This window comes from Marmota marmota, unplaced genomic scaffold (assembly GCF_001458135.2).
Source record: "Marmota marmota marmota unplaced genomic scaffold, marMar, whole genome shotgun sequence".
Taxonomy (NCBI): Eukaryota; Metazoa; Chordata; class Mammalia; order Rodentia; family Sciuridae; genus Marmota; species Marmota marmota.
In genome coordinates this window covers 30,153,615-30,169,366 of record NW_026000185.1, presented here as the reverse complement: position 1 = coordinate 30,169,366, position 15,752 = coordinate 30,153,615, and the positions used below count along the sequence as shown (strand labels likewise).

Below are 15,752 nucleotides of genomic sequence, written 5' to 3'. Positions count from 1 at the left end.
GATTAACAGACATCAGAAATAGGCCTTGGACAAGAAAGTATAGACCGAAGAGTGGAGGGGAAAAAATAATTAAGTAGCCAGAAACAGAGCTCAGTCAGGGAGAACACAATTTTAAAAGACTAAGGGCTGGGGATGTGACTCAGTGGTGGAGTTCTTGCCTGGCATGCATGAGGTCCTAGATTCAATCCCCAGTACTGCCAAAAGAGAAAAAAAAAAAAAAGACCAACTAAAATTTAGAGATGCTCTTAGAAATTAAACATATGACAGCAGAGTTTTTAAAACTCTATAGTAAAAGGGTTAAAAATATATAGTTTAGGAAATGTAACAGAAACTATAATAAAAAAAAGCAAGAGAAATAGAAAGTAGGAAAAAACAGAAAATTCAACAACAAAAAAATCCCAGCCTGAGTCCTCTTGGACCCAGAAGCCTTGGACCCCAAGCAGAAGCAGGAGGGAGAGAGCATCTAAGGGAAGTAAGCTGAGGCCTGACTGGAGCAGGAGCGTCCTGAGGAGCTGCTCAGGGATCTCCTGCCACTGGACTAAGGGCTCACTGTTTTTTTGTTTGTTTTTTTATTTTTTTGTGTGTTCTACTCATCAGCATGGAGGAAGACATGGACCAAGGAACCTTGAAGGAGGGAACCTACGAGGATAGATGACCCTGTGGAGAGAGGGAGGCTTAGAGGCTTAGAATGGTGTCTTTCAGAATCCTACTGAACCCACTGAGAGCATTCACAAAAGCTCCAACTTCAGCACAAGCCTGGGGATTGAGAAAGACATTGTCAGCTGACTCCTGAGACCAAGAGAAGGGGCCTAGGTTCTAATTCTGTCCTTATTCCACGTTGTTTCAGTGAGAAGTTGGCCCAGATAAGCCCCATGATCTTTCCTTACTTCTTGTTCATATTAGTACTCTTTTCTTACACAGTATCAGATGGGCAGTGTGTGTAAATGCTGCCTTTGGCAGGGCTATTCAATTTACTTAGGAAAGAAAAACAAAGACCTCAGAAGGAAATAACCCAGCCAGTGACATTTCAAAGCAACTCCTGATACTTTGAACAAATAAAGGATGGCACATAACAGAATGAAAATTTCAGATCATTGAGGGAACCAAACGGGCCAGGGCTAAGGAGATGGGAATGTGAAATCCAGCCCCACCTATAACAGGAGAGAGGGACAAAGTAGCAAAGGAGGAGGAAATCTCAGAAGAGCAAGTGTCTGGGAGTGGGGGTAGGGGGGACACAGAACCACTCAGAAACCCAGAGAAAACTTCCTGGAGGGAATCGGATTACAAAGGAGGTGTGACAGTTTAGACAGCTTGCCAAGTCCTCAAGGACGCAAATAATAATAAATGCTAGAGAGGACAAGGAGAAGCAGCACTTTTATGCTGTGGAGGCATTGAGGTGGAAATTGGTGTGGAAGTTCCTCAAAAGACTAGGCATGGAAACACCATTTGACCCAGCTATACCACTCCTTATGATACATGCACACCCATGTTTACAGTAACACAATTCACAATAGCCAAACTATGGAATCAGCCTAAATGTCCATCAATGGATGAATGGACAAAGAAAATGTGGCATACATACACAATGAAGTTCTTTTTTATTAATTTATTTTTAGTTGTAGATGGGAGGAGGAGGGGGGACACTTTATTTTATTTTTATGTGGTGCTAAGAATGGAACCCAGTGCCTCACACATGCTAGGCAAGCGCTTTATCTCTGAACCACAACCCCCAGCCACACAATGGAGTTTTATTCAGCCATAAAGAAGAATAAAATTGTATCATTTGCAGGAAAATGGATGGAACTTGAGAACATTATGTTAAGTGAAATCAGCCAAACTAGGGAGGTAAAGGGTTGTATGTTTTCTCTCCTAGTGGAAGCTACAGAGGAGAAAGAAAAGAAAGGTGGTAGGAGTTGGGGGAGGGGGTGAAGATCTCATGAAAATCAAAGGGAGATCAGTAGAGTAGAGGAAAGGAAAGGGACAGGGGAGGGAGGAGAAAGGTTAGGGAAATGCGGAGGAGTGATATTGGCCAAATTATGGTTTTGTATTGTGAACGTACAAATAAGTAACAAATCCCACCATTATATACAACTATGATGTACCAATTAAAAAGGGACAAAATAATAATAAAATAAAATGGGGGTGGGACAGCTTTCCAAGAAGAGGTCAAAAGATTGCTCCTGCAGGCATAGTGCCGCACACCTGTAATTCCAGCGGCTCTGGAGGCTGATACAGGAGGATCTCGAGTTCAAAGCCAGTCTCAGCAATGGTGAGGTGCTAAGCAACTCAGTGAGACCCTGTCTCTAATAAAATACAAAATAGGGCTGGGACTGTGGCTCAGTGGTACAGCACTTGCCTAGCATGTATGAGGCATGGGGTTCGATCCTCAGCACCTCATAAAAATAAACAAATAAAATAAAGGCATCCTGTCCATCTACAACTACAGAAAAAAATTAAATACAAAATAGGGTTGGGGATGTGGCTCATGGCCGAGTGCCCCTGGGTTCAACCCCTGGTACCCACCCCCCAAAAAAAAGAATGCTCCTTACCAGTTGTGTGTGAGATTGCTGAAAGGGAAGGGTCACAAGGGTCTGACGAGGCAAGTAATATGAAAGTAGACCATGGGCTTGACTGGGCACACCAAGAGGATAGAGGGGTCCAGAAAACCAAATGTGGGTCACTCCCTACCACCCAACAAAGTGCCACCAACAAAGATTCTCTTGCAGGTGGAATCAACTTCAAGTGCAATCAGAGGATGCCCCAAGCCAAGAGAGTTTCGTTGCCACAAATTATCTCCTTATTCAATAATTCCTTGGTCATTTTAGAATAGTATGTCATTTTGTAATTTGGGGACCCCTCTGCAAAGAGCCCATCAGTCCAGAGTTTCATGGAAAGACCTGGTTACCGTTTAATTGGCTTCCTCTGTATCGAGTATATTTTGTTTTATACATAAAAAAATTATCTTGAGAACAACTGGCAAGGAGATTGAGAGCTACTGACCTATAGAAATGGGGCAGCCGGAGAACAAAGGCTGTGAGGGAAAAGACATCATGGAATATTCCTCATTCACTGGGTGGTGGGGGACATTCACTGCACTGAGGAAATCTTAGGAATCTGATTGCAATTTCCCTATCTACCCAATCCCTCAATCATCTTCATAAGCTTTTTTTTCCCACCAGCATGGTCTCAGTGACCCTCAAATATGTCTGCTGCCACTCTTTATGTCTTTGCCCATTTACCCATTGATCTATTTGTGTGTATATTGATTACCTTCTTTCTACCAAGCACGAGGGACAGAGAAAAGAATTTGACAGACACTGTCCCTGTCCTAATGACATGTGCCCCCTCTCTGCCAACAAAAACTCTACCTCTGTCCAATGTCCTGCTCACCCAGGAGGTCTTTCCCAGAGCCACTCCAGATCACATGTCTAGTGCCGCAGTCTGGGTGGGCACAAATCACGAGCCACTCAAGCAGGAACAAACTTTATTTCCAAACTCCACCAGCACACTCCCCGGGAACTCTCCCCAATGCCACCCACGGGGCTCCTCCAGGAACACACCACACACCAACCCAAATTCCCACCACCGGAACTTCACCAACCAACGCAAACTCTTCAGGAATCCCCTCGAGAGCTCAACCGGAACTCAACAGGAACTCCGGGAGAACTCAAAAGTCATCATCTTAATGGCTCGCTGGCATCACCTCTCAACCACTACTTCTGGCAAAAATGCTATGCGTCATCCCGACTCGGCTGTGGCCCTCAACAGTCTAGATCACATTTTGTTATTAGATTTATTAGATTTGGGTACTTAGGTTACAAAACCTATTTTTTGTTATTATATTTTAATAAGTAGGAATTTGTAGAGTTTCTTATCTGTTTCATACTTGCAACTGCAAAAGACATATTATCTCTGCACTGTCATAGAAAAGGCCTGATTTTCAGATTGTAGTTTGAATAGATAATTTCATATATATTTTGAAGCTAGGGCAATCTACCACTAAGCCACAATCCCAGATCTTTTTAATTTTTATTTTGAAATAGGGTCTTGCTAAATTGCTTACAGTCTCGCTAAGTTACTGAGGCTGCCCTCAAACTTGTAATCCTCCTGCCTCAGCCTCCCAAGTTGCTGGATTAAAGGTGTGTGCTAACGCATGCGGCTAATAATTTCAGGTTTTGAGTTTATTCTTTTACTCTGTTTCCTGGCACTTTAGGGCTCAAACATCCCATCCTTCACTCCTTGGATTCCTCATGTCCTTCATACTGTCCTGTAGTATCACCCCACAGGGAGTTCAAATGTTGCCTTCAATGACCGTTGCTCCTGTCCACCACAAGAGAGAACTCAGTCCACAGTTTTAGCCACCACTTCATACTAGGCCAGCAAAACTTACCCAAGTCTTTCGGTTTTTCACTTCCTTCAGCCCCAGTATGGCCCCTATAACCAATCTCAGATTCCCAGTCCTTCAGCTGCCTGAGAGACTGTGGCCTGAAAATAATCCTGGTACAAATTTCTGCATCTGTCAGGATCAACCGTTGCTAGAAACAGAACTGAGTTCTGACTTTAAGCAGAATATTTGTTGGTTGGTTAGCGCTCAGAGTCCACAGAAGGGCTGGAGAACCCAGGCTCAGAATTAAGCAGAAGCAACACAGTCAAAATCACTTCACGAATGCACGGCAGCTGCCAGCAGGGGGCGCCAGATGCCACAGTTTTGACCGCCGGTACCGTCAAGCGCTGGACATTGGCGCCACCTCAGCCACCACTGCTAGGGAGCTCACAGGAGCTGGGTCACTGTCGAGACCCACTAGGAAGGGATGTCCACTGCGCCCGCTTCGGTTCCCTGACTCCTGACTCAACGGGCAGGACAGGAGCAAGTGCTTGCTGAGCCTAAGCCGTGTGCACGCCTATTTCTGGCTGTTTATGCTTCCATGATGGAGGGTCGGGATGTCCCAGGCATGGAAAGGGAAAGAGGTGGATATGTCCTCAAGATGACGCTCTGGTTGGGAGCAGTGTGCGAGAGAATAATGGTTGTCCCCTTGTGATGCCAAATCAGGCCAAGTTTGCATCACCCCCGCCACCACTCAGTCCCCACACAGCATGCCATCAATGCGAAAGAGTTTTGCAAACAGAGTTTATTCACAAGCAACTGAGTGCGGAGGGCGAACCCCACATATCAAATCTGCCTCCTGTCAGGTAGGATTTGGGGATATCTATGGAGTAAGAAAGTAGGATGTTTTAGGTGCAAAGAAAGGTTTTTGGAGGTGAAGCAATCAGGGTCTGCACATGCGCAGTCAAATGTTTATCGCTCTTCACGGGACTAGTGTTACCAAAATGACAACACATGATTCCAAGGCGGAGTTTTTAGCCTTCTGCCATCAAAAGGTCACGCATCGAACACTTGTGCAAACCCAAGTGAAAAGCCAGTAGCTTTCAAGTCCCTGTAAAATAACCTAATCTATGTTACCATCATGACCCACATGTCAGAGGTGTCAACTGTAGCAAACCTGGTGAGAGATGAATAATATATTGCTCAGCTAGTGACTTCCAGAATTAGTGGTTTTAAAGTCAACTAAAAGCAAGTGACACTAGAGGGTCAGTTTAGGTGTCCCCTTGGTTTCACTAGCTGGGGTTTACCCAAGCTCTGACATATAAATAATTTTTCCAGAGGAGAGGGGTGAAGTATGGTCCCACAACACCCCAATCCCCCCAATGACCCCAGGGCAGTTGTGTCACCATAGACACACATCCCAGACGTCTACCACTCTTCACCCACACCTCTAGCCCACTGGCATTCTTTCACCCAAGGAATTCAGAATCCTGAGATCAGCTCTCTCCACTCTGCTTGCAGAGCCTGTCTGTAGACCCCCTGACCACACTGCCAAGCCGGTTCATGAATCCTTTTTTCACATTCTTCGGGGAGGAACCCATCCTGGCTCCCTCATTGGCCTGTGAATTCACCTCCCCTGGGCAGGGTGCCAGGACCCAAGGAAAGAGCTGTTTCCTGTCCAGAACCTTCCAGCCAGACATGATGGAAACAATGGTACCTGTTCTGCTGTCTCTGCCGCTTCTTCTGGGTCATGCAGTCCCCCAGGAGACCCAAGCTGGTGAGTGGGGAAAGCAAGGGATAGGTGCTGGAGAAGAATGGTGGGAAGGCAAAGAACAAGACAGAATGGCAGGGAGAAGGACCCCCTGTGGCTGGGATTCCCTGGCATGTCATAGTCATGGGTGTGCAAGACCGTCAACTAACTCAGCTCACACTTCTAGAAGCATTCAGGGGGCCTCTGGACTCCTGCTCATTAAGACCTTAAAGAATCTGAATCTAAAACCCAAGTGAAAAAAAAACTAAGACATAGAAAAGGCAAAGTGACTTTCCTGGGATTAAACAGCAGGATGAGGCAGAAACCACACGGAGAGAGCTGCTTCTAATCTTGTTCCTTCCTTCCTTCCAGTAGATAGGCACACCTGCCTGACTCAGTGAGACAGAGAGAGAGAGAGAGAGAAGAGAAGAGAAGAGAGAGAGCGAGCAGGGGGGCTCCCCAGGGGCAAGCAGGAAAGCAATTAGCTAAAGGAAACCCAGTCCTCACCCCACCATGAATCTAGAAAGCAAGGGGCTGGGATGGAAGACAGGTGGGGACACTCAGGGAAATCCAGGGTTGATTCTACAACAGGGAATGAGGCTGTTTATGGCATCAAGGGTTCAGGATGAAGAGAGATGAGCTATGGGCTTTTAACCTGTGCAAGTTTAAAATTCCTTGCAGTCACAAATTGTCAAATAGGTTTTTTTTATGTTTGTTTTATAACAATCATGTTTAGAATGTTAAGCACATTCTATACCAAAATCCAGATTTGTCAGAGAGACACAATAGGATGGAGGGATGGATGGGTAATAGATAAATGACAGATACATAGATAGATAGATAGATAGATAGATAGATAGATAGATAGATAGATAGATAGATAGATTTTTTAATGGGGGAAAGAATTTTATTTTAAAGAATGGGGTACACAGTTGTAGGGTCTGGCTTATCCTAAAATCTGCAGAACAGGCCAGCAGATTAGGGACTCAGGAAAGAGTTAACATTGCAGTCTTGAATTCAAACATAGTCCAGAGACTAGATTCTTTCTTCTTTGGCAGGGAGGGAGGAGTCAGTCTTTTCTCTTGAGGCCTTCAACCAGTCGGATGAGACCCACCCACATTATGGAGAATAATCTGCTTTACTCAGGGTCTACTGATGTACTTAGTCATCTTTTTCATTACTGTAATGAAACAGCAGAGGTGGGTTAACTTTATAAAGAAAAAGGATTTATTTTGGCTCATGGTTCTGGAGGTACATGGTTCTAAGGGGCCTAATCTGAGAGTGACCTTCTTGCTGGCGGGGTCTGAGGCAACACAAAGCATCACATAGCAAAAGAAAAGGGAATACAGATTATGTCTAGTTTTTCTCTCTCTTCTTAACTTTCCATCCCTAACTGCCAAGAGTTCATGTCCTTCTCATATTATAAAATATGTAATCATTCATCCCTAGAAGTCCCAAAGTCTTAACTCATCCAGCATTAATCCAAAATCCAAAGTCTCAACTGAGACTCAAGGCATACTCCTTGAAGCTTTGAATCCATAAAATCAAAACAAGTTACTATTTATGATATACAATTATGGGGCAGACAGGGTATATATTCCCACTCCAAATGGGAGGGATAGGAGAGTAGAAAGGAGCCATTGACCCAAAAGAAGACCAAACCCAGAAGGGCAGACATTAAATCCCAAAGTTCCAACTCTAGCATCTTGTGCACACTGCTATGACAGGTGAGTCCCCAAATCCTAGGCTGCCCTACCCCTCTCTGTAATATTCAACACCGTAGTGGTGCTTTCTACACCTGCAAGCTGATGTTGGTGGCTTTCCTGGGTAGACATGGCAGTCACTCTACTTTTCTGGGGTCTCCACTGAGGTTTTACCTCCACAACTTATTTAAATGTTAATCATGTTTATTATAAACTAATTAGGAAGAATAATTTCTGGGGTCTACACTGAGGTTTCACCTCCACAACTGATTTAAATGTTAACCATGTCTATTATAAACTAATTAGGAATCTGCCATATGACCCCAACATGATTAAAATTCACATGAACTATCTCATGAACCAATTATGGAACTCATTATGGAAATGTCCCCCTCTTCGAGTTGCTGCTTGGTATCAAAATGCAGGTATATCCCTCAGAATTCTGAGACTGGTTGTAGTCTTGCCCTGTACTGACCCATCCTGGGTCATTTCTTGGAATTTCTAGTAAATTCTCCTTCCCATATTTTCTAACTATATGTATTTGTCAGGTTACCATCAAGTTTGTGCGTATCAGGCCACTTTCCTCTCCTCCATAAGGTGACACAGGGATCCAGGCTGGTTGGTCTCCATAGTCATTGCCTAAAGGGAAGAGAGAAGGTGCAAGGCAGCTCATAGGACCAGAAGAATGAGGTTGCCTCATTTTTCTCTTTTGCCAGAACTCAGCCACATGGTCCCAAGATACCCACAAGAAGGTTGAGAAATATTATCTTACATGCCAAACAGAGGAACAATGTAGCGAAGACATATGAAAAGTCAGTCCCAGAATGAGAGCCGAGTCCATTCGCTTGCTCAAACTTCCAGTAGTGGGAGACTGACAGCAGGACTGAGAGAGCTGGGAAGAGACCTCAGGGACAGAGGCCTCAGGGACAGGTCTTCTCTTCTGGTGCACAGTGGGTGTCCCCATGCATGGACCCCACCCCTCTGAGTCTTCTCATCTTTTTCAGGTCCTTATTCTCTGACCTTTCTCTACACTGGGGTGTCCAGGCCTAGTAAAGTCCTCCCCAGGTTTCAGGCCACTGCCTTCCTCAATGACCAGGCCTTCTTCCACTACGATAGTGAGGGCAGGAAAGCAGAGCCCCTGGGACCATGGAGCCAAGTAGAAGGAATGGGGGACTGGGAGAAGGAGAGCCAACTTCAGAAGGCCCGGGAGGAAATCTTCCTGGTGACCCTGAAAGACATCATGGACTACCACAAGGACAGCAGAGGTCAGTGAAATGCAGGCCACGGGGAGGGTCTTAGCTCAAGAGGCAGCCCTATAAGTGTGAGTGGAAAGGGGCCAACAGGTTGAAGATAGTCCCTCCCCCAAAGGTGGAGCAGGAGGCACAAATAGAAATACGCAGACACATCTGGACCTAATGCCCCCTCCCATAGTGTCCTCCTTCCATATGGCCTCCCATCCTTGCTCCAGGCCTCAGCTCACACAGGAAGTGAGGCTCACCCCTGTTCAGGGATGTTGAGTGGATGGTGAGTAACCTTGGAGTCAGTCAGAGCTGAGTTCACGTGGTACATTCTTCCATCAGTCGCTGCTTGACAGTGAGCAAGTTTTTTAATTATCTGGAGGATTGAGACCTGCCTCCATGAGGTTCTGGAAAACTTACCTACATCAATTCCATGAAGGAGGCAGCATGTGTTTTGCTCTCCCCTGCAGCCCCAGGGCCTAGGACGAGGTGCAGCCAATACTATTTGCTCAACTGAAGTATGTTAAATGAAGAGAGAGAAAATACCCAGCACAACAAACTCATGGTCCATACTGACAGCTCAGAAAGTGCTGGGTTCAAAACCACAGACTGTTAGAGTTTCATAATGTTGAGTTTCATGAGTTACGTGATAGGGTCAGGATAAAAACCTCACAGTCTACCCACCAAGGCAACCAATCAGACTTGATAAACTGCAGATGTCAGATAATTTTATAAGACAGGATATCAAGGCTGGGCTTCTGAGTTAAAAAAAAAAATCTCCAAGAAGCCACCTGAAATCTGAAGGTTTTCAAAAGGAGGCAAGAGTTAAGTATAAATCTGAAGGATTTGGCATGGAAAGTCTTGGTAAGGAAAATGGCCTGGGCTGGTGTGTCCCAAATAGGAGCAGGAAGGACACCGGAAGACTGTAATAGAAATGTTGAAGTAAGTAATTATAAGAAAAGAGGAAGAAAAGAGAAAAATATGAGCACAATATTAGAAGGTCTTGGTGGCTATCTTTTTATTGGGCACTTATTATGTGCCAGGCCCAGATATCAATACATCTCACTTTCAATAACCTCCTAAAATAGCACTGCTATCATTGCCATTTCAGAGATATGAAAAGCATAGAGAGATAAGGCTCAATCTCATGAACAGGCCAGTGTGGTGAAGAGAGATCTGGGATTTGCACTCTCAGAGCTATTCAGACTGAACGTTCCCTAAGAAGGTCAGTTTCTGAGAGTCGTTGTGCACAAAGGGGTTGAAGCTTTAAAAACTCAGAAAAAAAAAGATGCCAACCACTGGAAAAGAGGGAGAAAGGGATCAAATTATGTTTTCTTATGTGGGCAGATAAACTCCACCTAGAATTGAGAGGAAAGGAGAGATCCAAAAGTTTTCTTCCTATTTGTTTGCAAAGTGTGCAGGAATGAGAGTCATTCAGCTGGATTTGGCACCAGGCTGATTGGCTCCCTGTGGGTTTGGGGGAGGCTTCAGGGTCTCACACCTTTCAGGGAATGTTCGGCTGTGATATCCAGAATAATAGAAGCAGTGGGGCATTCTGGAGGTATGCCTATGATGGACAGGACTTCATTGAATTCAACAAAGAAATCCCAGCCTGGGTCCCCTTGGACCCAGCAGCCCTGAACACCAAGAAGAAGTGGGAAGCAGAAAAGGTCTATGTGCAGCGGGCCAAGGCATACCTGGAGCAGGAGTGCCCTGAGATACTGCAGAGGTACCTGAACCACAGCAGGACTCACCTGGACCAACAAGGTACTCAGAGCTTCCTGGAACCTACTCCCAGTACTGAGCTGAGAAAGACCAAGATGATCTCAGGCTGGGAGTTCAGGGGGTCATCTCAGGCTGCTTTCATCCACCCCTGGGAATCCTTTGGTCCCCCACTTTTCACTTCCTAGAATTCATTCCTTCCCTGAGAGGATAAGAGGTGAGATCCAAAAACAACATTTATCCAAATTTCAAGTTGGAGGAGCCAGAAAAACCACTGTCTTGATGGTAACCTTCTCCAAATAACCCCCTATTTCACAGATAAAGAAATTGGGGCTCAGAGAGGCTAAGTTAATACTAGCCATAACAGACAGAATCAGGTTTCAAATTCCATATTTCAGAGTTCACATCCCATGAACACTTTTTTCTACTCCTGATGCCTCTTGTCTTGTTTGTGGAGAGAAGTCCAGCTTGGAAGGAAAGGCAAGTGTGAACAGAACTAAGTGCCACAAACTGAGGCTTTGATTGGAGAGGTAGGGAGAGAGAAGAGCGCAACAGAGCAGAGAGGAGTTTGATAGACAGAGACACAGGAAGAGCCAAGGAGCTGGGTCAAGACTAGAGAAGAAAAGAGCTACAAACCCCACTGAGATTTAGGCACACCAGGGAAACATATAAGGAATTCACAAATTCACAACTTGTTGCTATCATAAGTCAATATACAGTGGGGTAGGAAGAAGGTAACTGAGTAGACATTCCATGACCCAACAGAGAGCCTCAATCTTCCCTGATCTTCTTAAAGATTTCTTTGGGGAGGGGGGCGCACAACTTAGAGACCTGCTGATAGCGACATCTGGGGGTTTGGGAATGGAAGGGACATGACAAGGGAAAAGTCCGCCTCAAGCCCTCAGTGTCCATCTCCTGTCCCTCCACAGATCCTCCCTCTGTGTCAGTCACCAGCCATGTGGCCCCGGGAAGAAACAGAACACTCAAATGCCTGGCTTATGACTTCTATCCACAAAGAATCGGTTTGCGCTGGACTCGGGCCGGCAAGGTGCAGGAAACTAAAGCAGGGGGAGAGATTCTTCCCAGTGGAAATGGTACTTACCAGTCCTGGGTGGTGGTGGGAGTCCCCCCTGAGGACAGAGCCCCTTACCTCTGCCTCGTGGAGCACAGTGGGCTGGCCCAGCCCCTCACAGTGCCATGGAATGGAAGGCAGAAAGCCAGGGCTGAAGGTAAATTGGGGACTCCTCAGTAGTCACATAAGAGAGTTGAACTTTAGAAATCATCGTCAATGTCACCAACAAGGTCCCGGGAAAACAGTGCAAAAGGAAGTGCAAATCCAGATGGTGGATTTGGAGACAGGAGACTTGCCACTGAGTTCACTCTGACTGTTCACCTCCTAAACTCTCCATGGTCCAGTCTTTAAAACCTCACCCACAATACTCCCCTTGCCTGGCCCAGCAGAGAAAGATGTTTTCAAACTGTGAACTGGCTATAAAAATGTGAGTTGACTGAATCATTCATTCTGCCCCTTCCCCAAGCATTTGATTCATCTGAAATTCTTGGTACCCAACTGAAATAATGGTTCACCCTTGGGCATATGGACCTTGGGATGTCTCCAGCATGGCTTAGACCACCCAGTCCTGTGGACCTTGTTCTAGCATCCACTGCTGATGTCCACAGATGAGGCCATGACTTCACTGGCTGTCAAGCCCCCGAAATCTGTAAAACCCAACACTTCTGTACCTGTTTTCCTTGCTCCCTGTGAGACATGGTCCTCCACTTCAGCAACTCAATCTTTCCCATATACGTTAGCCCTGAACCACACGCAGCCAGAGCTTATTTGAGAGGCCTCCTCTCTCCAGGTGCACTCCCAAGGAAGCAGGAATCAGCCTTGATGTTCTTGGACTCCCTCCAAGTCCATCTGAGTGTGTTTTTTCAATTGAGTCACCTCTGCCATCCGCAGGTTTAATGCCCAAGGGTAGAGCAGAACCCTCACAGCTGACCTTTCTACTGAGCCTTACCTACCATGGTTGTGTTCTTCTTTCCTACATGGAAAGAACTCTCTTTATAACATGCCCTCAGCCTCCCACTCTGGATTACTCCAAATTCAGTCCTCCCAGCTGTTAAGTAGTCAGAAGCAGACTTCCAAATTCTGAGTCAAGAGGCTTCTCTTTCTTGAAAGTCTGAATTTAAAGGTTACATCTCTGGTTTTGTTTTTGTTTTTGTTTTAATACTTTGGGTTCAATTTGAATACCAAAAACTGAGAAATTGGGCTGGGGATATAGCTCAGCTGGTAGAGTGCTTGCCTCCCATGCACAGGCACTGAGTTCAATCCCCAGCATGGCAAAAAAAAAAAAAAAAAAAACCTGAGAAATTACTTCCTTAGTCTACAAGAAACCAGAGGAAATAAAGAGCCCCATTTGAACAGTAGAGAGTTGCAGGGAAGAAAATCAAAATATTTAAGAGAGAAAAATACAGCCATTGATCCTTCAAAATATGATAAGACCTTGAACAAATAAAAAGTAATAGGATAAACATTGTGAATCAAAGAGGAAACCAAAATCAACATAAGCAGGATGGGCTAAGGAAGACTGGAATGAATCTGATCCAACCTGTGACTGAAAGGATCTGATCCAAAGAAAAGATGAAGGGGTGGACAAGGAGGAGGAAGCCTCAATAAACAAAGTCTTGGCCAGGCATCCAGGTGGAGGGGGAGAGGGACACAGAGACATTCAGAAACTCAGGGAAAACTTCCTGGAGGGAGTCAGATTTCAGAAGTATCAAAAGAATGCTCCTAACCAGTTGGGTGTGAGACTGCTGAGAGGGGAGGGTCACAGGGCCTGCCAAGGAAGATGACCTGGGAGCAGTCCATGGGCATGGACTGAGCACACCAAGAGGAGAGAGGAGTCCTGGAAACCAAACACGGATCACTGTGTTCCCACTTGTCAGGATGGGCAACGGGTGCGACTTATGCAGTCCAGGGGGAGGAATAAAGAATGTCCATGTGCTTCTGCCCTAGTCAATGCTTTATTCACTCAAATCACTCAATACAATTTCACTCTATAGGATCTTAATCAAGAAAATGACAATCCATAATGCTAGGCACTGTAATAGAATCAATTCACAGCAAACAATTCTAGATTAATTCTAAGCACTGCCAACACACTTAAGCATGACAGGCTCATGATAGACATTCCCTCCGCGTGTTAAGCTCAAGTGTCAGATCAAAAGTCTCAAGCCTTAGGCTCTGAGTCCAGCAGGTGCACACTCACTCAGACCGTGGTGATCAGACCAGGAACCCAGGCAGGCTTCTCCTGGGGTGGAGCTGATGTTGAGGAGAGGATCCTAGGGAGAAGTTGCAGCTCTCACCAGGGTCAAGATGTGGCTGTAGAGTTTGAGAGAGGTGAGGAAGATGCAGAGGATCAGGCAAATGATGAGAAGAGTTGGGATGTCAGTCCAGGTCCTCATCAGGCTCTCCAGCGTGAGAGCATCAGTGTCAGCTGGCTAATGTCAATTCATTTGCTCTATTACTTATACCAAATTCGGGGGGTTTTGACCCCCCCTTTCAATCCTTATCAGCTGCCACCAGATTTCTCAGTGACATAATTTACTGTGGGGTTAAAGCATCTGGTGGTCCCCACCCTGATCTTTTCACCTTTCTCTCTTATCAGGTACTTTTCCCTCTTATCTTGGAAGACAGCCTGCCAGAGGCTTCACTATGAGTTTATCACAGTGGGGAGAGGTGACTTGTTTGTGTCTGAGGGACATACTGGAGGGCTCCTTAGGCATGCCTGGTGAGACTGCAGGTTTCAAACTGGAGTTTTTAAAATGGATTGCTTAGGTTCAGGCCTAAGGCCATCCTCACACCACTCAACAAACATCTCATGTTTCCACCAACCTTTTTAAGGAGATGTGTGGCCCATTTTCATTTCTAAAGGAAAATGATTTAAAATTAATTTCTTTTGAAAATTCAGCAATTGCCCTTGATGTAACTGATGTCATCCTGAACATAAAACTAGCCATAAAATAAGAGCTCAGAATCACGGGTCTTTGGGCAGAGTGGGTAAAAGGACTAGAATTCCCACTGGGTACACCTGAAGCCACCCCCAAGTGTAAAACCGCTCGCAAAGCTCACTGTGCCAGTAGAATTTTCTCATAAATGGTTTGGTTTTTATTAATGAGATTACACATACACACAGAGGGAATAAACTGTTCCCACGAGAATATGTTCTAGGAAAAGCACTAGTTCAGGGCAAATCTAATATGTGTCAACAAGCCCCTTATAGTAGAGCAAAGTTTTGAACCCAAATACAGAAGAAAGAAGAGACTCTAGAACTTCATTGAGAAAAAAATGACTCATCAAACTAAACACCCCCATTCACATCACTGAATCCATGATCCCAATGGTATAGGTACCCATCTTCTCTTCCCTGCACTTATTTCACCAGGGGAAATGTCTTTCCTCCTACAGAAAAACTATCCTTCCCCATGTGCTCTGGACCTCATCCTCTTTCTCCTACTCAAGGACCTTATTGACCTGGTTCTCCTATCTCTCTCCAACATTGCTAGACTATAACCATGTTATAGTCTCTCCTCTTTTAAATAAAGCAAAACTTCCCATAGCAGCACCTTCCCTCCAGTTTTCCCTCCATTTCTTTCTTTGCTTCACAGGAAAATTCATCAAAAGTGCTGACCACGCCCACTGCCTCCATGTCATCACTTCCCATCCATTCTCCAATCACACCAGTAAAGCAATCACTATTTCCACTAAAATTGCTCTTTCTGCATGTCTGTAATCTCAGCTATTCAGGAGTGTGAGGCAGGAGGATCCCTTGAGCCCAGGAATTTGGAATCAGCCTGTACAACCTAAAGAGACTCCATGTCCTTTCCCCCCCATTATTTTAATTGGTGCACGACAGTTGTACATGATGGTGGAATTTGTTGTTACATATTCATACATGCACACTATATAAAAATCTAATTTGGCCAATATGATTCCTGAGTATTTCCCTTTT

General features: G+C 45.2%; 1 protein-coding gene across 1 annotated transcript; it reads left to right on the top strand.

The window, feature by feature from the left end:
- Positions 1-5,955: 5,955 nt before the first annotated feature.
- On the top strand, positions 5,956-13,755 carry Azgp1 (alpha-2-glycoprotein 1, zinc-binding). The gene is made up of 4 exons (XM_015491535.2): positions 5,956-6,101; positions 8,782-9,042; positions 10,507-10,782; positions 11,667-13,755. The coding sequence occupies exons 1-4, from the start codon at positions 6,023-6,025 to the stop codon at positions 11,987-11,989; spliced, it is 939 nt and encodes a 312-aa protein (XP_015347021.1). The 5' UTR covers positions 5,956-6,022; the 3' UTR covers positions 11,990-13,755.
- The last annotated feature ends 1,997 nt before the right edge of the window (positions 13,756-15,752 follow it).